Below are 20,358 nucleotides of genomic sequence, written 5' to 3'. Positions count from 1 at the left end.
GACAAAATAGATCAAGCCCACTTGCAGGAGGTGGTGCTTAGTCACTGTCATCCCTTTCACTGTAAGCCTTTTGACATAAGGGATGGGGCAGAAATAACAGGAAGACTATGGAGAAGAAAAGAGGGAGCATGAGAAAAAGTTAAAACCAATGAGATCACTAAAAAATAGAGGAGTAAACCCAAGCAAGGACCATGATTCTGAGATGTGTATATGTATGAAATCATCCACAGTAATTTCTTCTTGAAGTTACATTTCAGAACATTTCTATACACTTTATATATCTGCAAATACCCAAAAGGGTACCAAGTATATATGAGGAAAAAATAATGTTGAATGACAATGAATGTGGGAGAAAACAATGCAGACTAATGGGAAATTGTTGGTATATAAATTAGTTTCCTATGGACACATGCTCTTCTACAAAGGACTAATGATCTCATACACAGTGTTTGTTTTGAATGGCTCATTATGCAAAGGTGCAAAGGGTCTAGAGTCTAAGAAAACAATCTCTGTATCCTCTAAAGATCAGGCAATTACAGCACAGCTGGTATGATAATTTCATTAATAACCCGCAGTCTAGTACACTCCTAATGCCAAATTGCAAATTGGTTATGAATACTATTTCTCTAGTTTGCTAATAGAATATATTATTTAATTTTTGCCTTATTTTAATTCCATTATATTTTATGAAACAACATGGAACAAAATCGGAAGTGTTAGAAGACTTCCCACATCCGTAATTACTGACATTCCACTGAAGAACCAGGGGCTCTATGCTTAAGAAGTATAATGAACAAGATAAGATGACGTATGAAGCACAGTGCAAAACTACAGAAAACGATTTCACATCAAAGAAATACTACTAATCTTAGTTGGAGAGGAAAAGCATGTAATAGACAGCCAAGAAACATTTCATAAAAATAGATCCTAACTTCAGGGTTTGAGCTTTAGAAAAATAATGTATCAGTACTTTCCTAGATAGATAATTCAGCCAATTTCACAGCTGTAAAATGAATGTCTTGAACCGTACAGAGTGGGATAAGTAATGCATCTTGAACATCAATCAGTTAAGTGACATTTTACTGGCTTGTCAAGTATTTATCAGCATCTTTAAAACCAAGACAGCTAGTATCTTTTGGCTCATGGACTACATTCCCTATTTCTAAATATTTCCAGGACAGAGACTGACGTCTCATGTGGTAACTGACTCTAGTGTTCAGTTGCTTGTCAACAGGTCTACAGAAGTCTACCTCAGCGCTATCCATCTTGGAAGGTCTCGACAGAACAGTATTTGATTTTCCCAGATGAGAAAAGCTGGCGATGTGGCATTTCCTGTTTAACTCTTTATTCTTTAGGCTTCTTTGTAACTACAGAAGGAGATGCCAACTCTACAATTACCATATTTTCCAGTATTTAAGACATTCCCCCAACTTTAACTTTTCCAGTTAAAATGTAGAGTTTGGGATATACTTGCTGTATAAGACTACCCTTCTTCCAGTGCACACCCTGTGCAGCAGGCTTGGGCTACAAACTCAATATTTTAAGTGGAAAAGTTAAAGTTAAAGGTGGGGTCATCTTACATGCCAGACAATATGGTATTTTTATGCCCCTTTCAGCCTTTAATCACAAAGTAGGGATTTTCACAGCCTTTAAATAATATCCTGAGAAGCATATCTCAAAGTGCCTTTTTTTGGTTGTGGCAATTACAGGTGTCCAAAGGGTTTATAGATCTTGAGGGAGAATGGTTTAGGTTTTATTAGAAAATAATAGAAATTTAATTTTTTCCTTAGTTCATGTATCTAAATATTACCTCAAAATCCACAAAATCAGAGGATCAACCTGATTTGAAACAAGCAGGAAAGAGGTGGCCACTTTTACAAGACAACTACAGAACTTGTGTGCTAAGCCCTGCTCAGAATATGATCTTGAAGCAGCTACGGCTCGGCCGCACACATCTAGCCCTTCTCTAACTCCTGTCCTTGGTCGGACAGCTCACTGAACGAAGTCTTTCATACCTGTGTGGAAAACAAGAGGAAAAATTTCCTAACCAATATTTAGGCCTAAAGAGAAATCAAAAGGCAAAGGTTTTGTTGGTGGTTTTTGTTTTTGTTTGTTTGTTTGGTGTGTGTGTGTGTGTGTGTGTGTGTGTGTGTGTGTGTGTGATAGTAATACTTAGATTGTGGATAGGCCACTCTTCACTGTGCTTGAATGGCCTGAATGGAGTCCATGTATGGCACCCAGACCATGCCACAAAGCATGTAACACAGGGCAGGCATGTCACCAGCTGTCTCAAGTATTGAGACTACTGAAAATGTCAATACCCTTAAAAAGTTCCCTTTAAACAGGAATGTCATCTTCGATGACTGTTGAGACCCACCCAGGTGATAATATGAAGAGATTTCAAGATGCTCTTGAAAACAAATATGTAAACAAAGCAGCACTTTTTCAAATTTAACAAAACAAAATATATTACTGGACTTCCTAGGTAGGTTTATTTTGTTTTGGTCCATACTGACAGTAAAGAACAGTGTCTGCTTCTCAGGCAAACAGAAGGCCTGCACAGTCCCAGAGCCCGTTCTCGCGCAGATTTACCAAATAGAAGACTTAGTCATAGGCTTCTGCTCAACAAAATCTCAAAGCTCCAAGAGAACTCTGAGGAGGAGCAACATGACCATATGATCGTGAGTGGCCCTTGAAAAGGCCTGGCCACACCTCTAGGCGCAAATGTGTAGACATGATACAAAGACAGAGGCTAAGGAGAACTGAGGCGGAAAGAAAAGAGGAGGGAGGCAGGGACCAAGGTAGATTTGGACATCTATTTGCAATTCTACTTTCCTGCTGCCTCAGTTGTAAATCTGATCACTGTAGAGCTCCACAGTTAGTAGAGGTTCTGACAGAGTGCAAGGAGGGGAGGGGCCACTGCTAACCTTTGCTGGTTTTAGTCAATTCTGAGGACATGTTTCCAGTCTTCTTCTTTTTTCTTGGAATAGATACACATTTCCGGTCAAATGTAATAGGACTATATTGAGGAAGGCTGTTGAATTTCTTTTCAAATTCTTCATCCAGCTTTGTAGAACTATTAAAAAGAGAGAGAGGGGATTCAATTAGAAAAAGGCTAAATATTTAAACAGAAAACAATAAATGGCATATATTTTAAAGTTTAAGTATTTCAACTTGAAGACAGGGTCCCTAGGAATTAGGGCATTAAAAAAAATCCATCTAAGGGGGAAAACACCTTTTCAAAATCTCTTGTAAAAACTCATCAATATAAATGCCCACACTGTCCCAAGTATTGAGACTACTGGGCATTTACACTTTAGAAAACACTGAATGGCTGAAGTGGAAAACTTGACCTTCTTTCCATTGACATGTTTTAGTCTCATAACACTGAATACGAAGTATACAAATCTCATTCTAAATATTCATATGCATGTTCATGCATTATAGGTAATATGGTATGCTGAGAGTCTTGTAAGTTGAGCTTTTAATAAAGTTACTGACGAGTGTTTCATTAAAACATATATAATTAAAAAACATATCCAAAATTTTAATGTTAGGAAAGAGATTCTAGAGTGGTGACTCAATGAGGAACAACACTCGACTAGCCAAGTAAAGCCAGCTTGCAATGAATACTGGCAAGAGAGGTGATACCACTTTAAATGAAAACCACAAATGACTGGCAAAGTCACAGAATCCTTGGGCTGGCTTTGTCTCCAAAGACCCAGCGTAGCAATGGCAGCATGCCTGCTGGATCCTAGGCTGGCTGTTGGCTTTTGTTCAATGAGAATTACTAACGAAGATACACTGCAGACAGCTGGGTGAAGCTGCAGAGCTGCTGAGCTTGGTAGACAGGAAATGGAAGGACGGGGGAAGAGAGGGCAGCTTTAGATGAGCTGGGCTTCTCACATACACACCTCCACACTCTACTATTCTCTTGAGATAGATTTTCAAAGACTATCATTTATCCTGTTTCTCAGCAAATGGTGAAATATCTTTCTTCCAATTGTTTAACCAAAAGATGAAGTTAGGTTTGGAGACAAAGTCTTGCTGTGCAGCTGAAACTGACCCGATCTCCCTAGGTAGGCTGTGTTGTGCCTCCATGCCCAGTTTACCTCCTTGTTGCTCAGAGTGGAATCATCAGTCTTACTGGAGAGCTTAAAGCTTGTTGCCAATTATTACCACTTTGGTGAGTGTGTCTACAGATGTAAGTGTGTGTGTGTGTGTGTGTGTGTGTGTGTGTGTGTGTGTGTGTGTGTGTGTGTGTGAAGTGGAGGGCCACCTCGGGTCTTATTTCCCAGGAGCCATCCAATGTTGTCCTTGAGACAGGTACTCTTCTTAGTTGGCTTGGAGCTTGCTCATTAGGTCTAGCTAACCAGTGTACCCCAGGATCCATCCACCTCTGACTCCCTGGTGTTGGGTTTGCTATCATGCCTCGCTTTTTTTGTGACATGGGCTCTGAGATTGGACTTGGGTCTTCATGATACAGTGGCAAACACCTCAGCAGCTGAGCTATCCCCAGCTCTTGTGCTTGCTTACTTCTACTTCTGCCACAAGCTGCTTCCTGACCTGGCTTGGTATTCAAACTCACCAAGTATTGGCAGGTCTATAAAATATACAGCATTGTCTAGAGATGTTCTAGGATCACTTAAAAAAAGTACCCTGCATTTGAAAGTGTCATTTAACAATGACAAATGGAGGATATTTATATCACTACTTAAGCATAATGTAAGTGCAACTAGCTTGAAGTACTTTGGACTTTTAAAATACTAGAAATAAAACTATTATATATATTATTTCAATATAGTCTTAAAATATATTTATTTTAGAATAATATTGAATTATCTGCACCATGAGGCTCTACCTTTCCAATTCATGATGCCCTGGAGTCTTAGAATTAACCAGACTTTAAAACACTTTATTTCCAAGGTAAAAATTATATTTTCTACAAATAGAAATGCAAATATTATGAATAAAGCAAATATAATATACTCAATGCATAAAATTTGCATACTTTTAAAGTACTTATGAAAATATGGAGAATTATTTGTATTCAATGCATTCTTTTCAAATTAGTCTAATGTGATAGCTCAAGGGACTTTCAAAATAGTACAAGTGAAAATTAGATATTTTTCTCACCAATATAAAGCGCTGTCTCTACCAACTTACTAACAAATGCTTTATATTGATTGCTACTAAGCATACTGGCATAACAGTAATCATGAAATAATAATCCTAAGTGATTTTATAGTGATATGTGCTATTTTTCCCTAGTGCTACATTCATTGTATAATACACATCAGAATTCCTTTTTTTAGAGTAACAGTGGGTTGTTTAAACATATCAAAATTAGAAGGTGAGCATTCTATTTTTACCTCATGTTGCCCAGGTATCATTATTTTTATAAATATGTGTTTAAATACATATAACACTAAAACATAAATAATGAGATAAAATGTGCAAAATGTAAATACACAAATAAAATGCATCTTAGGCTCCAGGTGGTAAAATGGTCCTAATGATAGATAATAAAATATCTACAGTTACCATACTACTCCACTACTGTGGTGGAACTCGAATAAAAATCAGGACCAAGCTTAAAATGTGTATGGTTTTATCACACCTAAAGTATAATCCCCCTCAGGAACAGTCATAGGGGAGGGGAATAAGGGGAAAATGGGAGGGAGGGAAGAATGGGAGGATACAAGGGATGGGATAACCATTGAGATGTAACAAGAATAAATTAATAAAGGAGAAAAAAAAGGAAAAAAAAACTAAAAAAAAATAAATAAAAATAAAAATTGTTTCCATTTTCATCTTAAAAAAAAAAGTATAAATGATATTATGTTTCGCACGACTGGTTAAGAGCAGGAGTCATGTAATTACCCCTGACCTGTTTTCAGTAGGGGACTCATGGTAAGAAAAAAAGAAATGGAAAAAAAGAAAAAAAAGAAAAGGAAAAAAGAACAGTTCCTTCGCTTTAGACTTACTTAAGGCTCTTGCCACAGTAGGGTACCCAGTGAAGGCTGCCTGTGCTTGCAGGCACTTACCCAAGGAAGGAGTCTTCCTTCAGCTTCTTCTTAAACTTCTTGCTCCCACTGGCCCCACTCTGGCTAAATGTCCAGCTTTCTTCACTCCAACAGCCTTCATGATCAGAGGAATTTCCCTTTCCTGAGCTTCGTTTCCCTAGGAAGCCCAAAAGAAAGAGTTTTCTCAGACTACTAGGGCTGGAAGAGATCAGCTCAGGTAACTTCTTGGCACCTTTACCTAGCATTTCCATGATTCTACTTGGAACTATCAGTGCCCAGAGAGATTCAGGTTGGTCCACTTTCAATAAAGGAAGCACAGAAAAGAACTGTACCTTCTTACTAAGAAGCTTAGTGCCACAACTCACCAGGTACTATAGGAATCAAGATGCTGCTACCACCTTTTCCATTTGAGAACCAGCCTAAAGCATGAATCTTTTGCTGATAGACAATATTAATCGTAAGCTTCTCAAGCCTCACTAATAGACATCCTATGTACCCCCAAGCTCTCGCCACTCAGAGATTATTTGGCCTAAGAACCACATATCTCTTGTTGGAATAGAGCCCACCAAGAAAAGGTTCCCTAGCTAGATACTTTTCTTCTATAGGGTAGCTGTCTGTTAACACATTTAACAAATCTCTCTTGCATTCTTTTTTTTTTTTTCATTTTTCATTTCTTTCCTTCTTTCGTTTATTTTGAAGTCCCGACAATAAGTATCACTATATGTTAGTTTCTGTGTGAATGTATAAATTTATATGTTAGTGAGCTCTTGAACAACATGTTCATGATTTCTTTCAATAGGCCTTAAAAGGGAAGATTCTGCTACCTTGCAGTCCTTTCGGGTTGGTAGATGCCACTTACCTCTGTCAACATTAGCTCGCAGGGAGGTGAGCATGCCCTCTGACACCAGAGTTTTATAAAGAGCACCTTTGCAAGACCTCTCAGACTTCCTGGAGCCACAGGTCTCTGTTTTTCTGTGACAGTCACTGTCCTCAGGCTTGGTCTGTGCTGCTAGGCTAGATGGTGGCAGTGCATCCTCTATGGGGGTCAGCGGTTCTGCCTTTATGCCCTCTGGCACTTCCCCCGGGATGCTCTTGCTGGCAGAGATATTAAGGAAATCCAGAGGTTGTGACTCTTTGGTGATGTCTGAGCACTTCTCCTTGGAAACCTTCTTCTCTTTTGATTTTACTTTTTTCTTTGGTGGCTTGGCATCCAGAATGCCTCCCTTGCTACTTGAAGAGGTGCGGACTTTCTTTCTTGGGGTTTCTCCAAGTTTGTCAACGCCCCAGTCTCCTTTTGCAACAGCCTCGATGGTGTACATGACACTCTCGATGTCGGATTCTGATGACTGCCTCTTCTTGCAGGTTTTCTTGGGTGTGGATTTGTCATTTCCATGTCGATCCAGTTTGTTTTTCTTCTTTTTCTTTTTTATCTTTTCTGGTTTGTTTAGTGTGGTGGGGTCCTCGATGATCATAATCCCATGAGGGTGGCACATGTGATCCTTTCTGCTGGGAACATCACTAATTATTATCTTGCTACTGGCAGAATAAGAAAAATCAGGGAAGTGACTGTATTTCTGATCATCCTCTGACTCCTTTCTGATTTCTTTGGGGTCTTCCATTTTGATAGCCATTACGTCATCCATCTGTAGCTGTTCAATGTCCTTAGACTCTCTCATATTGTCCTTAGCTGACTTTTCAAATTCTGCTTCCTTCTGGAAACCAGTTTCACTGGTTTTCTCCATTTTTATTTCTCTCTCTTCCTTCCCTTTTTCCATTTCTTTAATTCTTCCACCATCTGATTCTTTTGATTTTATTAGTTTTGTTTCTTCCATTTTCATTTCCTCTGATGCCAAACACATCTAAATAGTTAAAAGTGAGAGGAAAAAAACCACCATACATCCTCATTATTTTATAATCAAAATTAGCATTAACTTTTAAAATATATCTTTTAAAAATTAAGAAAAGCTCCAAACTTTACAATTAGTAGCTCACTTTTGCTAAGCTAACTTCCTCGAACTATACACATTTTTGAATCCCTAGTAACGTTGGAAACTTTTAAAATGAAAATTAGGTCTGATAGGGGATGGATTCTGGAGCTCAAAGCAAGTTTGGCTTTTAGTTTTATACTTGTCTAGTACAGAATTTCATTCCTTCTTGCCCTAAGATCATTATAAAGTGGACAGACCCTATCTTGGAGGATTTTTATGGGCTCAGTGAGATGATATGCTTATGTCAGTCTTTAATAATCGCATACTCTGTTCTGATGTTTGGCTCCAGAGAAAAGGGAAAACAGCAGTAACTTCACTGATCCACTTGAAATAAAAAAATGTTATAATGACTCATTAAACAACAACAAAAGGTTTCAATTAGTGAATACATTATAGGTCTCCAGATGCTAAAAGACAGCTCTAAAAACATAGAAGCTCTGAAAACATTTGCCTGGTTTTGATCTCATCTGGTATTAAACCCAATCTCACCTGAACCTGCCTGTAGATTCTGAGCCAAACCACCTGGAACCACTTATGTCTTACATAGATACTTATTTGTGACTGTATTTTTGCTACCAGAATATTCATGTATTTAAATATGTACTGGACATACTACATAGAACAATATATATTTACTACACATGTATACTTTTCAAGAATTTGAAAATTTCTGAATGCCAAAATACATCTGCTCTAAATTTAGTCAACTTTAAAAATTCTTCACCCTCAAATGTCACATATAAGACATTTAAAAGGAAAGCTGTTTCCCTTCATCTCCAGCTCCCTGCTACCTTGAAACTCTTAGACTGTATTCTAGGAGGTAAAACTGCAGATTACTGTAAACTATTTCCTATACCTCAGTTTCCACTCATAAACACTTAACTGGAAGCTCTCCAATGCCAGACCCCTAGAACACATTAAAGATCAAACAAACAAACAAACAAACAAACAACACCCCAACAGGGCAAGCTTTCCCTTGAGGAATTTACCAAGAGGTCAATGATGCTGATTTGGTCAAGGGCAGCACAGGACAACGTCGCTGTAATGTATGTAATTTACTGTGCATTAACAGCATAGAAGGGAAAGAGCACTTGGGCTTGCCGAGTCAGCACAAAATCAGCTCAGGAGCAGGAAACTCATTTGTTTTACAGACCACCATCTTCCCAAATGGCAAGCTGTTAGGACCGTTCACAGATGTGAAACTCAGTTTTGAATGGGCAATACACTGGATTAAGTATCAGATGCCCTTTGTCTCATTTTTCCCTTTTAGTACTTTTAATGCATCACAACAAACCTTTCTGGAAGAATTCTGTTCTGTTTAGGCTAGGACGGAATTAGAGGCACTGGGGAGGCAGATACTGCCATTTCTTAAAAAGTGGACAACATGACAAGAGCATCCAGTGCTTCCGACAATTCATGGGGAAGATGTGAAATAAGAAGAATATATTTCACAACAGAGCTGCCACTCTCTGGAACTCAGCAAGTAACCATGCACACGGGGCCCTTCTCTCTACCGCACGGAACCAGAGCACACCTGAAGCACACGCTGTCTTATGCTAGTGCTAGAACGCTGACATGATTGTGCTGCCCTGCACGGAACCAGAGCATACCTGAAGCACACGCTGTCTTATGCTAACGCTAGAACACTGACATGATTGTGCTGCCCTGTGTGTTTTACTCTAATGAGAGAATTCGGAAATAATTTTCCTTTTCAACTATTCTAGCCCCAATTATTTATAAACTCTCCCATGCGGGCTCAATATACTAGTTCTAAAAGTAGGTCAGAACGACATTCTCAAGATAAATTTCACATTTCTTTAGCCATTGTCACTTTGGTTGCCTTTTCATAGGTCATGTCGGGGACTTTTCTCATCTAGGCACCAGCTTTTGCCAACAGTTTGCATCTGCAGCACAGATTAAACTTAGCAAACCTAATACTACTTTCCAAGCTCTATTCTCTGTTCAATATATTTCAAAATGATTCTCCCTATCACCCTTGATAGAATTCTAAGCTAGGAATGAAATGGAACACATATAGATATTCACTCCAGGGACATATTCTAGAAAATAGCATAATATTTCTTGTGTAGGTAATTACACCAAGCACTAGCTATGCTTTACTTCCCTGTTTCAGGCTCTTAGAAGCTGCACTCACCCTCCCCAAACAGAGTGTGTTAATCCTAAATTATAAGAAAAACAATTATATTGCTGGAGGTAAAATTATAAAAGTAAAACAAATCCTTCTATTAAAAACCACAAATCAAAAATCTGTTCACTAACTAAAACCCAAATCTGACCCTGAGTTGGTTGTCATTGGATTGCCTAATAGAATCTCTTTTCTAATATAAAGGTTCATGTTACACAGTCTTCTTGAGTTGATTGATTTCTGCAGGAAGATAGATAACATATTACTGTGTGAGTGGGCAGGTTTGTTTGAAAACTTTAATACTCAGCAAAAACTGATTACCCTATTTTTCATAGTTCCTAAAGAAAGAATAGTTTACTAGATAAAACTGACTTCATAACCAAACATCAGAACTTATCTAAAGTTACACAGTGATTATATTTAACTCATAGGAGCAAAAACAGGTTGAAAACTAGATAACAGTACATCCTTGATTGGGGTACTGTGACACAAAAACATCCAATGAGTGCAAATACTTATAAATTATATGACTGGGGAGAACAGGTATTTAAATATGGTAATACTCTCCTTAAATGATACTCTTAGCCTTCTTATACTGTATCAGATAAGACACACAACTCTTATTAGAGATACTAGGTAGTTTTTAATGGTGCCCAGAGATAAGATCTTTCATTTTTCGTAAATGTATCACATTTTGATTCCTAATGGGATTATGGTCAACTAAAGTCCCAGATTTCTTTATCTACATGATATGCTAGGAAATTTGGTCTCTTCAATTCTACATTTTTGTAATGTATGTCATAACCTAGTACCTAGATGAATGCCTTCCCATTTCTCTTATAAACCATACCTATCAAAGTTTGAACTGTCTTCCACTTTGTGTCAGCCACACATTTGATAACAGTGTTTTTTATGACTTTGCCTAAACCTATGGTAACAACGTTGAGTAGACAGTGACAAGGACACTGCTTTCTGGTGAACTTCCAGACTTTTTTCATCTGTTTTGTTTTGAACATTAATAAACCCCAGCCATCTAAGAATATGTTATATCTCATCTCCTATTCTGCCCAGAAAGCATCTGATTAGCTGTCAAAAGTCTTGTTGAACTCTGAGCACTGGTGTTGTAAACCACCACCACCACTACCACCATCATCATCACCACCACCACCACCATCATCACCACCACCACCACCACCATCACCACCACCACCACCATCATCACCACCACCATCATCACCACCACCACCATTGCCTCACTTTTAAAAAGAAACATAAATGACAATGACCTCAGCAAATTGAGAACAAAGCTGGTTTATGTACTAGTCAGTTTAACTGGCCAGGCAGAAACCACTCACAGCATACCTAGCAGGCTGACTTCCAGGCATGGAATAGGTGTGCTATAGCAGCTCCTTTAAAATTATAGCAACTATTTGTAGGTTTCTAGGACCCTCGAAACCTATAAGAAGAACATCATGACAGGCGGATCCCAGGGGAGTCTGCTCAAACTACTGAACCAGCCAAGAACAATACATATAGTAAATATTGAACCCCTACTCAGACCTAGCCAGTTGTGTGGAGAGCAGGGATTGACTCTGACATGAACCCTGGTGCCCCATATTTGAGTACTTCCCTTTGGTGGGGAGGCCTGGTGGCACTCAGAGAAAGAATAGGAAGGCTACTAGGATGAGACTTGATAGGCTGTGACCATATGGTGGGGGAGGAGAGGTCCCCTTCTGTCACAGACCTAGGGGAGGGGAATAGGGTGAAAGATGGAGGAAAGGAGGGTGGAGGCAAGTAAGGGGATAACAATTGAGATGTAATCTGAATAAATTAATAAAAAAATTATAGCAATGAAACAGGAAACGGCAAGGAAGCTAAGTTAGAGGCAAAAGGGGGTAAAGAACACTCCTGAGACCCAATGGCCAGGTTGCTAGTGCAAGATAGAAACATGAGAGGCCCGCTGGAGATGGCTGGTTCCTGGAGGAATGGTGTCTGGCTTTACTGACTGCTCCTCCTTGTTTCCCTGGGCTGAGTTTTTCTCCTCTTCCCTTCCCTAGTCTTCTATCAGTGTCTCCATGCAGGTGGAGGCTGAACATAGAGGAACAGAGAGGAAGGCAGTCAGAGAACAGAGCACACCCATTCTGGGACAGCACCTGTGACTATAGCCTTTGTCAGGAAAATTATTAATTTCCAGTTTTTAACTCTCTTTTCTACAAGTTTCATTATTATTAAGGTAGTTTTAAATGTGCCTATGAAATAATAGTCTACATTTAAGAATCACGCTTTGAAAGTCAGAATGGTTTGCCCCCATTTGTTCTGAGCTGTTTTCTACAACCTGTCAAAGGTTACCAAAAGTGAGACAAATCTCATTTGTAAGGTCTTGCCATAGCCTACAGTGGGATTTTTCTGTATAGAAAACCCAAATTAATATCCCACTGAGCCACTCCAATTTTCATCCAAGTTACACACTAGCCTTGCTTCACGTACATGTTTTGGTTTGAACATCATTTTCTTCGCTCCTTCTCCACGATAGTATAAAACAATAATTATGTAGTTTCATGTTTTCCTGGATCTTTTTGATAGCGATGCCTCCTCTAATTTAGACTAACCAATTTCTTCTTCTTTTTAAAATTTATTTTAAAAGTTTATTTGCTTTACATCCCAATTGTAGCCTCCTCCCTTGTTTCTTCCCAGTCCCACGCTCCCTCCCTCTTACCCCTATCCCCTGCCCTAGTACCCTGAAGCTTTCTCCCCTACTAACTGACACCAGCCTATCAAATCTCATCAGGACTGCCTGCATCCTCTTCCTTTGTGGCATGCTAAGGCACCCCTCCCCCAGGAGAAAGTGATCAAAGTGCAGGCAACAGAGCCCATGACTGGGACAGCCCCTGCTTGCCATAAATAGGGGACCCATGGAGACTGATCTGCCTATCGGCTACATCTGAGTGGAGGGGCATAGGTCCTCTCCATGCACAGACCTTGTTTGGTGAATCAGTTTCCACCAGTGCCCCCTCCTCACCCCACCTCCCAGGGCCCAGATTTGTTGGCTCTGTTGGTCTTCTTGTGGAGTTCCTGTCTCCTCCGGATCCTTCTATCACCCCACTCATCCCTTTGCTCTGCCCAAAGTTTGGCTGTGAGAATCAGCCTCTGCTTTGATCTGCTACAGAGTGGAGTCTTTCAGAGGACCTCTATGGTAGGCTCCCATCCTGTTACTTCTGTTCAACTGCTTCTAGTGTCTGTTCTATTTACCCTTCTGAATGAGAATTAAGCATCCTCCCTAGGGTACTACTTGGTACTGATAATGAATATGTTAGAAGATGGAAAGATTTCCATGATCATGGATAGGTGGGATTAACAGTACAATGGCCATCTTACCAAAAGCAATCTACAGATTCAATGCAATTTCCATCAAAATACCAACACAATTCTTTACAGACTTTGAAAGAGCAATTCTCAACTTCATATGGAAGAACAAAGAAACAAACAAAAACCCCAGAATAGATAGACAATCCTGTACAAGAAGAGATCTTCTAGAGGTATCTCTATCCCTGATCTCAACAGTATTAAAAACTGTATGGTACTGGCACAGAAACAGAATGGTGGATCAATGGAATAGAACAAAAAACAAATTTCTTTAGTTAAAATAAATTAAAAATAGATATACAGACTCTAACATATCCTCATCCTACTACATTTCTCTTTTAAATACTTATATTTCCTGTCCATTATATAAAACCCACTCAAGTCCATTATTTGTTGGTTTTTACTACTTATTTCCTTTGCAATCCCAGGTATTTCCATTTGACATAAACAGAACCTGGGGACAGGTGTGGATATAGTGACTTTATTAAGATGTGTGTACTCTTGGGGTCAAGCAAGTCTTATCCTGAGGGGTAATTTCACAGTGCTGATTCTGGGGCCAGACTACAGGACTGCCCATGGGCTTTGCTACTGACTGGATATGTTGATGAAGGAGGGAACTCTGCCGTGTGATATTATTCATAGAACTTCCTTAAAACATCTGTGCCTCAGGTTCCTAAGCCTTAACACCTGGATACTAATATTTCTTGCCTTAGGAATGTACAGAGCTTAAAATGGCACCTAGAACAGAGTGCAAATTATGTACTGTGGTAACATACCTCTGGAGTCATATGCCACACAGAACATATGCTAGGATAATGATGCTTCTAATTACTTCAAGTAATGGTAGTCATATCAGTACCACAAGCAATATGCCATAGTCATGATTTGCTAACTGCTTTGTTCTCATTTAGGTTTAGGGTTCAGTAATTCTCTGGGGGAAGAAACAAAAGCTACACATAAAATTGGGTTCAAGAATATCTCAAGCTAGTTTCAGAAAATTCTAAAAAGTATGTAACTGTGATCAGTTGTGTAGTAGTTTTCTCTGAGACTGAATTGAAACACTCCATCCTGCAAGAAAGCTCCTTAAGACAGAAGGTAAACAACTCATAATAACTTCAGGAAGATTATGAAACTGATTGGATTCACTCGGTTCCACTTTCACAGAGTAAACAATAAAGTCTGCTGAGAGTTAGTTACTATTGGACATGACAAGCTGCAAAGGTGACAGAGACCAGCAGAGCTGCCTGGAAGGGTTTAGAGCAACTGAGGCACTTTGAAAGGACATTCTCCATCCTGATGAGCTGCCTGCAGGATGTGCACTGTGCTTCAGGTTTCCCTGTGTTGGGTGGGCTTTGGTGATGCAGCTGTCTTTTGAGTCATTTCTGCTCCTGTAAGTATCCTCTCATCCATATTCTTCTAAGAAACCCCAATAAAACTCATTGGTTCACTAAGTTGGACTTTGGTCGTGTTCATACTTTGGTTTGTTGTGGGCTCACTCTCTGGAGTGAGTAGATGTGTGTACTGAACCTCCCCAGGAAAAGTCTTATCGTATAACATTAATTTAACTTTAAAAAAAGATTTCTTTATCTTTATGTGTATGCCTGTGTGTACATCTCTGTACCATATGTGTACCTAGTGCCCAAAGAGACCAGAAAAGGAATAAGTGACGTTACAGATGGCTGTGGGTCATTAAATGGGCGCTGGGACCTGAACCCAGATCATCACAAGAGCAGCTTGGCTCTAAGCTGCTGAGCTTCCATTCCAGTGCCCAGCTTACTTTTGCACATTAATATGTCTACTTACATCTACTTTGGGTGTATCCACAATCAATGGAGCTTAGGAATGATCACACAAACTACATTATACACACATGTATAAACACGCATGCAGTCAGTTGCACACCAGGCATAAAGAGAGCATAAAGCAAAGTGAGCTCAAGGGAACAAAACTGCATTGTAGGAAATACAGAATTAATGACTATTATTAATTTAGTCAAGATGCCCTTTAATAGATAGCTGGTTGTGAATCAGACCTTGAAATAGTGCCTGACATGGTAAATGACAATTTATCCTTCTATTATTAATTTAAATTGAGCACTAACTTTCTTTCAAACTGAGAACAGAAAATCATCAGGGCACCTTCCATGATGGAATCCCCATGGCAGCATTCAAAGAAGTTAAAATGTTAATGTTTTAAGTCAAAGACAGACATAAATATTTGATACTTATTGTCAGTTCTCTCAGGTCCTACTCTATTTTTCAGCGGCTATAACTCAATGGGCATAGAACGCATGCTGCTCACTTTGTACTCTCCTCCAAGAATATGCTCGTATCTTTGTAAAGGTTTAAAGATTTTCAACAGATAATTGTGTTAAAACTGAATGCTTGTTAGTCCTTAGGTAAATCATGAGTCTAAAGTGCATTCTGATTCAAACTAGGGAAAAGCTATTTTATGAGTCTCTAAAAACAATGCTAATTATAACCATGCTACTGCTAGGCCTTAGCTGACAACCATAGTATTCTTAGTTACACCTCCCCAGGTATGAGTGAGAATTAATTGCAAATATTTCCTCAAAGGAAAGAAAGAGCTGAGCTACTGAGTCAGATCCTCACAGACAACGTACTGGACCATTGTACAGGTCATCGTCTTCTTCAAGATGCTAAAGAAAAACTAAATGTCAATGTGTAAGGGGCTAAAATATGCAGTGAAGAGATTGTATTTCATGTTTCTGGGTTCAGGAAAGCCTCTTTATTTCTTATAGTCCAGGTAAGAGCACGTTTTAGGCTTGGGGGTCTGTTGTGCTGGAGGACTGGTTTTAAGAGGATAATAAACGTATGCTACATCAAATTTTTTATCTCTGAATCAGAGACAGGATAAATGTAATTCTTTTAACAAACATTAAGATAGTGATCCAATTCTTGTTCTGCCTTAAAAGACAATGAAATGGGGGAGTGACAACTAACAAATCCTTAGAGGGAACAACAGAGCAGCAGTATCTTGGCTGGTGTAAGCCTCAGTAAACAGCTTCAAGGCAGGTTACAGCATTTTACTTAGACTTTGTCTTTTACTGTGGACTATGGGAGAGTCAGCTGAGTTAAAAAAAAAAAAGGCAACGTGCAAAAAAAACCCTACTAACACTGATCAGTTTTAATTTGAAATTTCTGCTTTTTAGTACGAAACAAATGTTTTGCAACCAAGGTATATTTACAATCATTTTACACTGGCCTATTATCTTCCGAAACAGTGTAGCTATAACCCTAAGATGGCAGTTAGCAGTACTTTCCGAGATGTGCATTTCTTTGTAATTAATTAAAACCAGAATGGTTTTTTTTTTCAAACCATAAAAATACACCCAGTTGACAGTTCTTGAGAACAACGACAGCATTGCTGCTGAGAAACTCAGACTCTCCACTGTGCAGGATAAATGGTTCCAGTACAGTGGACTATCTAGCTCTGAGTACTGAGATCTCGGCATGTGAACCATGTTTACCTTTGGCTGCTGAAAACACTGGGCCAAGTGAACTTATAACTATCTTCTTCACTGACTAGTTCCTTGGACCTTGTGGATTCTGGATGGGTAGGAGTTGTTGTGGTGCCATATGATCATCTGATGTCTTCCCTGGAGTTGTTAATAGCATTTATTAAAACCATTTCTATGTATCAGCTCCACCCAAAATACACTGGTGCAACTTGGAGTTGGAAGAAAAGTTTTAGGTGGTGTTTAAATGACCAGAGACTTGAATCAAAAGATAAGAAACACCGATATTAAATAAAAGGTTTCCTTTGTAAAACTTTTAGGTTTATAATTAGAAATTTGGCTGTGCAGCTTTATGTTCTAAGTGGTTGGGAGTATAAGACACTTAGGTTACACCAGAAGACAAATACAGTCATACTTCAGTCAAGTACCTCTAATCACTGACAGTAATGAGATGTGTTAGGATTGGGGGGAGAACAGCTAAGCAAGCTTATGGAGTTTCCTATGTTTTTCAATATTGTTTATAAATCTTGTCATTTTAATGTATAATTTTATAAATGATTTGATTTTTTTACTGATACTACGATAAATTTATCTTTACCTACATTTTACTTGATTTATACATTATTAATTTTTTTCTCTTTTTGGATTTTCGAGACAGGGTTTCTCTGTGTGGCCCTGGCTATCGTAGACTCACTTTGTAGACCAGGCTGGCCTCGAACTCACAGTAGTCCACCTACCTCTGCCTCCCGAGTGCTGGGATGAAAGGCGTGCGCCACCACGCCTGGCTGATTTAAACATTATTATAGCCTTTAAGAATATAAGGAAGATTAAGATGCTGAAGTGTCTTACACCCTTATTTAATAAATATAGTTAGTGACAACCTTTCCAATCCTCTTGAAACCTCTAGACCCACAGATTTTTCTATTTTCTATCAGGTTCATCTGGGGGAATAAACACAACGTCCTGTTTCTTCAGCTTCTAACAGACATGTAACAAGGTTGATAAACTGAGATAAAGGAGAATATAATAGACAGTGTGCCACTCTGCCTTCCTTTCTTCTCTTCATGGAACTAAAGAGAAAGCCCCTTTAGGGCAGGACTTGCTAATATCTACAGAGGCACACTCACAGAGAGGGTGGCACAGAACTTGCCAGCTTCTCAAGGGTGCAAGATTTTCTAAAAAGGAAACCTAAGCTCCATTTCTTTGACAGCATCCCTGAACATGTTACTTCAGCCAGCCATACATATATGGGTAGAAGTAAACTGTCTTCCATAAGACTTCAAAGTGTGCACTTACTTATGACAAGCTTCTCGGACAGTGTTTTATATTTGTCTTAAGACTGAAAAACCTATGTTAAGAGCACAGAGTTCAGGGAGACAGACAATCTGAACTCTTACCCAGACTCTGATACTTACTGTCTAAATGACCTTAAGCAAGCTACCAAGCACTTTCCTAACATTCTTTTGGTTTCCTAATAGAAAAGTAGGAATGACAACAGTACCTGCCTCAGAACATAGTTGTGACAATTAAATCAATGCATACGAAATACTCAAAACTGTGCTTATCACACAGTAGATTATAAATGGCAATCCTCCTTATTTATTACCCCAAGTTAAACAAAATTCACTAGTAGAAAGGAATCTACAATTTTAGCTAACATTTAAAATATTTCATAAAAATTGCCAGAACACCAGTGATTTTCAGAGATAGGCTCAGCCTCTGTCACTATCTGAGGTTTCTTACAGGAAAGCAAAGCATTCCTACACCTCTGATCTCAGGTGGCTTATAGGTTTTTGTTCTCATTGTACTAAAGATGTGTACACAGGACTGTAACTAACCTCAGCAGCCCCACTAGTACTCACACCCTTGTCTATTACACTTAGTGATTATACTGTTCTGCTTGTTAACCAGACAGTGTGGGTGCTACAGATATTTAACCCTAGAATTTTAAGAAAGTGCACATAAAGCTATCTCTGATTCTCTGCAGAGCATCCTCGGAACTGTCATCCCAGGGAGGATGCTGAGCTGCTCTGTAGATGATTACCCTAATTAATCTCAAAATGACTGGAAACAATGCATTTCAGCACTTACCAGCATAAGGAACTGATTAACTGAACAGTATGAGCCTGGTGGAGGCTGGAACAAAGAGCACTGTGGTATTCTCAATTTTCTGATCTCAACAGAAAGCCCCCTTCCTGGCTGGATAGAGTGCTTTCAAATATATGGAACAAGGCCTAGGATTTCCAGGTCACTTTCAGACATACCAGCAGCACTTATGTAAAAACCAGGTGTGGCAGCACCTATAATCCAACAAGGTCACGCCTCTAATAGTGCTTATGGACCAAGCATGCAAACATCAATGGAGGCCATTCCCACTGAAACCACCACACATCTCTACCCAGGCCCAAGACCGTATTTCTTCTAAGCAATAACTCTAACTTTGGGAGATCTGCTCATCTATTTCTCTTTCCATTCTGGCCCAAGGCATGCCTCTATAGAAGAGGCAGGGCTTAGCTTTGAGCCTTGTTTCTCACGACAGAGGGAGAAGCGCCTGTTGTGATTTGCATGCTTAGGAGGTGGGATCTGGCTGGAGGTAGTGCTGTTGGAGGTTCTAACTGTGAGTCTGTGAGGGTTCTAAGCCAACCTAACATCTCACCCAGTAACAAGACAGGCTGTATGTGTCTCCCATGCCTAGCCACCATACCTGGTCTGCTTGTCCATGACAAAATAAACCCTCCTTCCCTAAGTTGACTCTCAAGTATTCTGTTGTGGTGCCAAATAGGTAACTAATATATGCTGATGCACTTAGCCTTTCTGTATTCGCTGGTTGCTGCTATGTCTCACAGATGTTCTTAAGAGATGACCCAGGCATGGTGATATTCACAATACTGAACAGGTAGGGGTGTCAGTGATCAGAAGGGATCAGGGCTGGAACTGGGTCCTATAGGATCAAGGAGGGGAGTTGACCCAAGTTACATTGATAAGTATTTTGACCAAGACAGCTGTATGGGTACAATCGCTCCAGCCTCTCACAGTATTTGAGAGCCTCTTGAGCAGAGGCAGTTCCATTGTATTTTCTCTGACATGACTGCTGCAGGTCTGCTGTCTGCTAGTCCTTCCCCGTTAGTGTCTAGCGACCTCCTGCTTGATCAAACTAATCTACTTTCTATTTATTTACTTTACCTTTGGGAAATATGCATAAGTGCTCCAATGTCAAAACTAAGAATAGAGAAAGCCTCTCCAAGTCTTCCTGCTGCCAGCTCCCTTGTTCTGCTTGTGCGTGGTCAGGTAAGTAAAGGATGTCGCAATACACTTACAGCTAGAACATTTCTTGTTCCTCACCGAGCCATGAGAATA

At 39.4% G+C, this 20,358-nt stretch overlaps 1 protein-coding gene across 1 annotated transcript in view; it reads right to left on the bottom strand.

The window, feature by feature from the left end:
* Positions 1-20,358, bottom strand: part of BBX (BBX high mobility group box domain containing) — an 87,117-nt gene that overhangs the window by 27,085 nt on the left and 39,674 nt on the right. Inside the window, exons 8-10 of the mRNA XM_084801084.1 lie at positions 6,886-7,885; positions 6,048-6,183; positions 2,928-3,076 (exon numbers count right to left, since the gene is read on the bottom strand). Of these exons, the coding sequence (XP_084657210.1) occupies positions 2,928-3,076; positions 6,048-6,183; positions 6,886-7,885 (1,285 nt within the window). The remainder of the gene's footprint in view (positions 1-2,927; positions 3,077-6,047; positions 6,184-6,885; positions 7,886-20,358) is intronic.

This window comes from Acomys minous (genome assembly GCF_964271855.1).
Source record: "Acomys minous genome assembly, chromosome: 11".
NCBI lineage: Eukaryota > Metazoa > Chordata > Mammalia > Rodentia > Muridae > Acomys > Acomys minous.
This window is presented reverse-complemented; position numbering and strand designations above follow the sequence as displayed.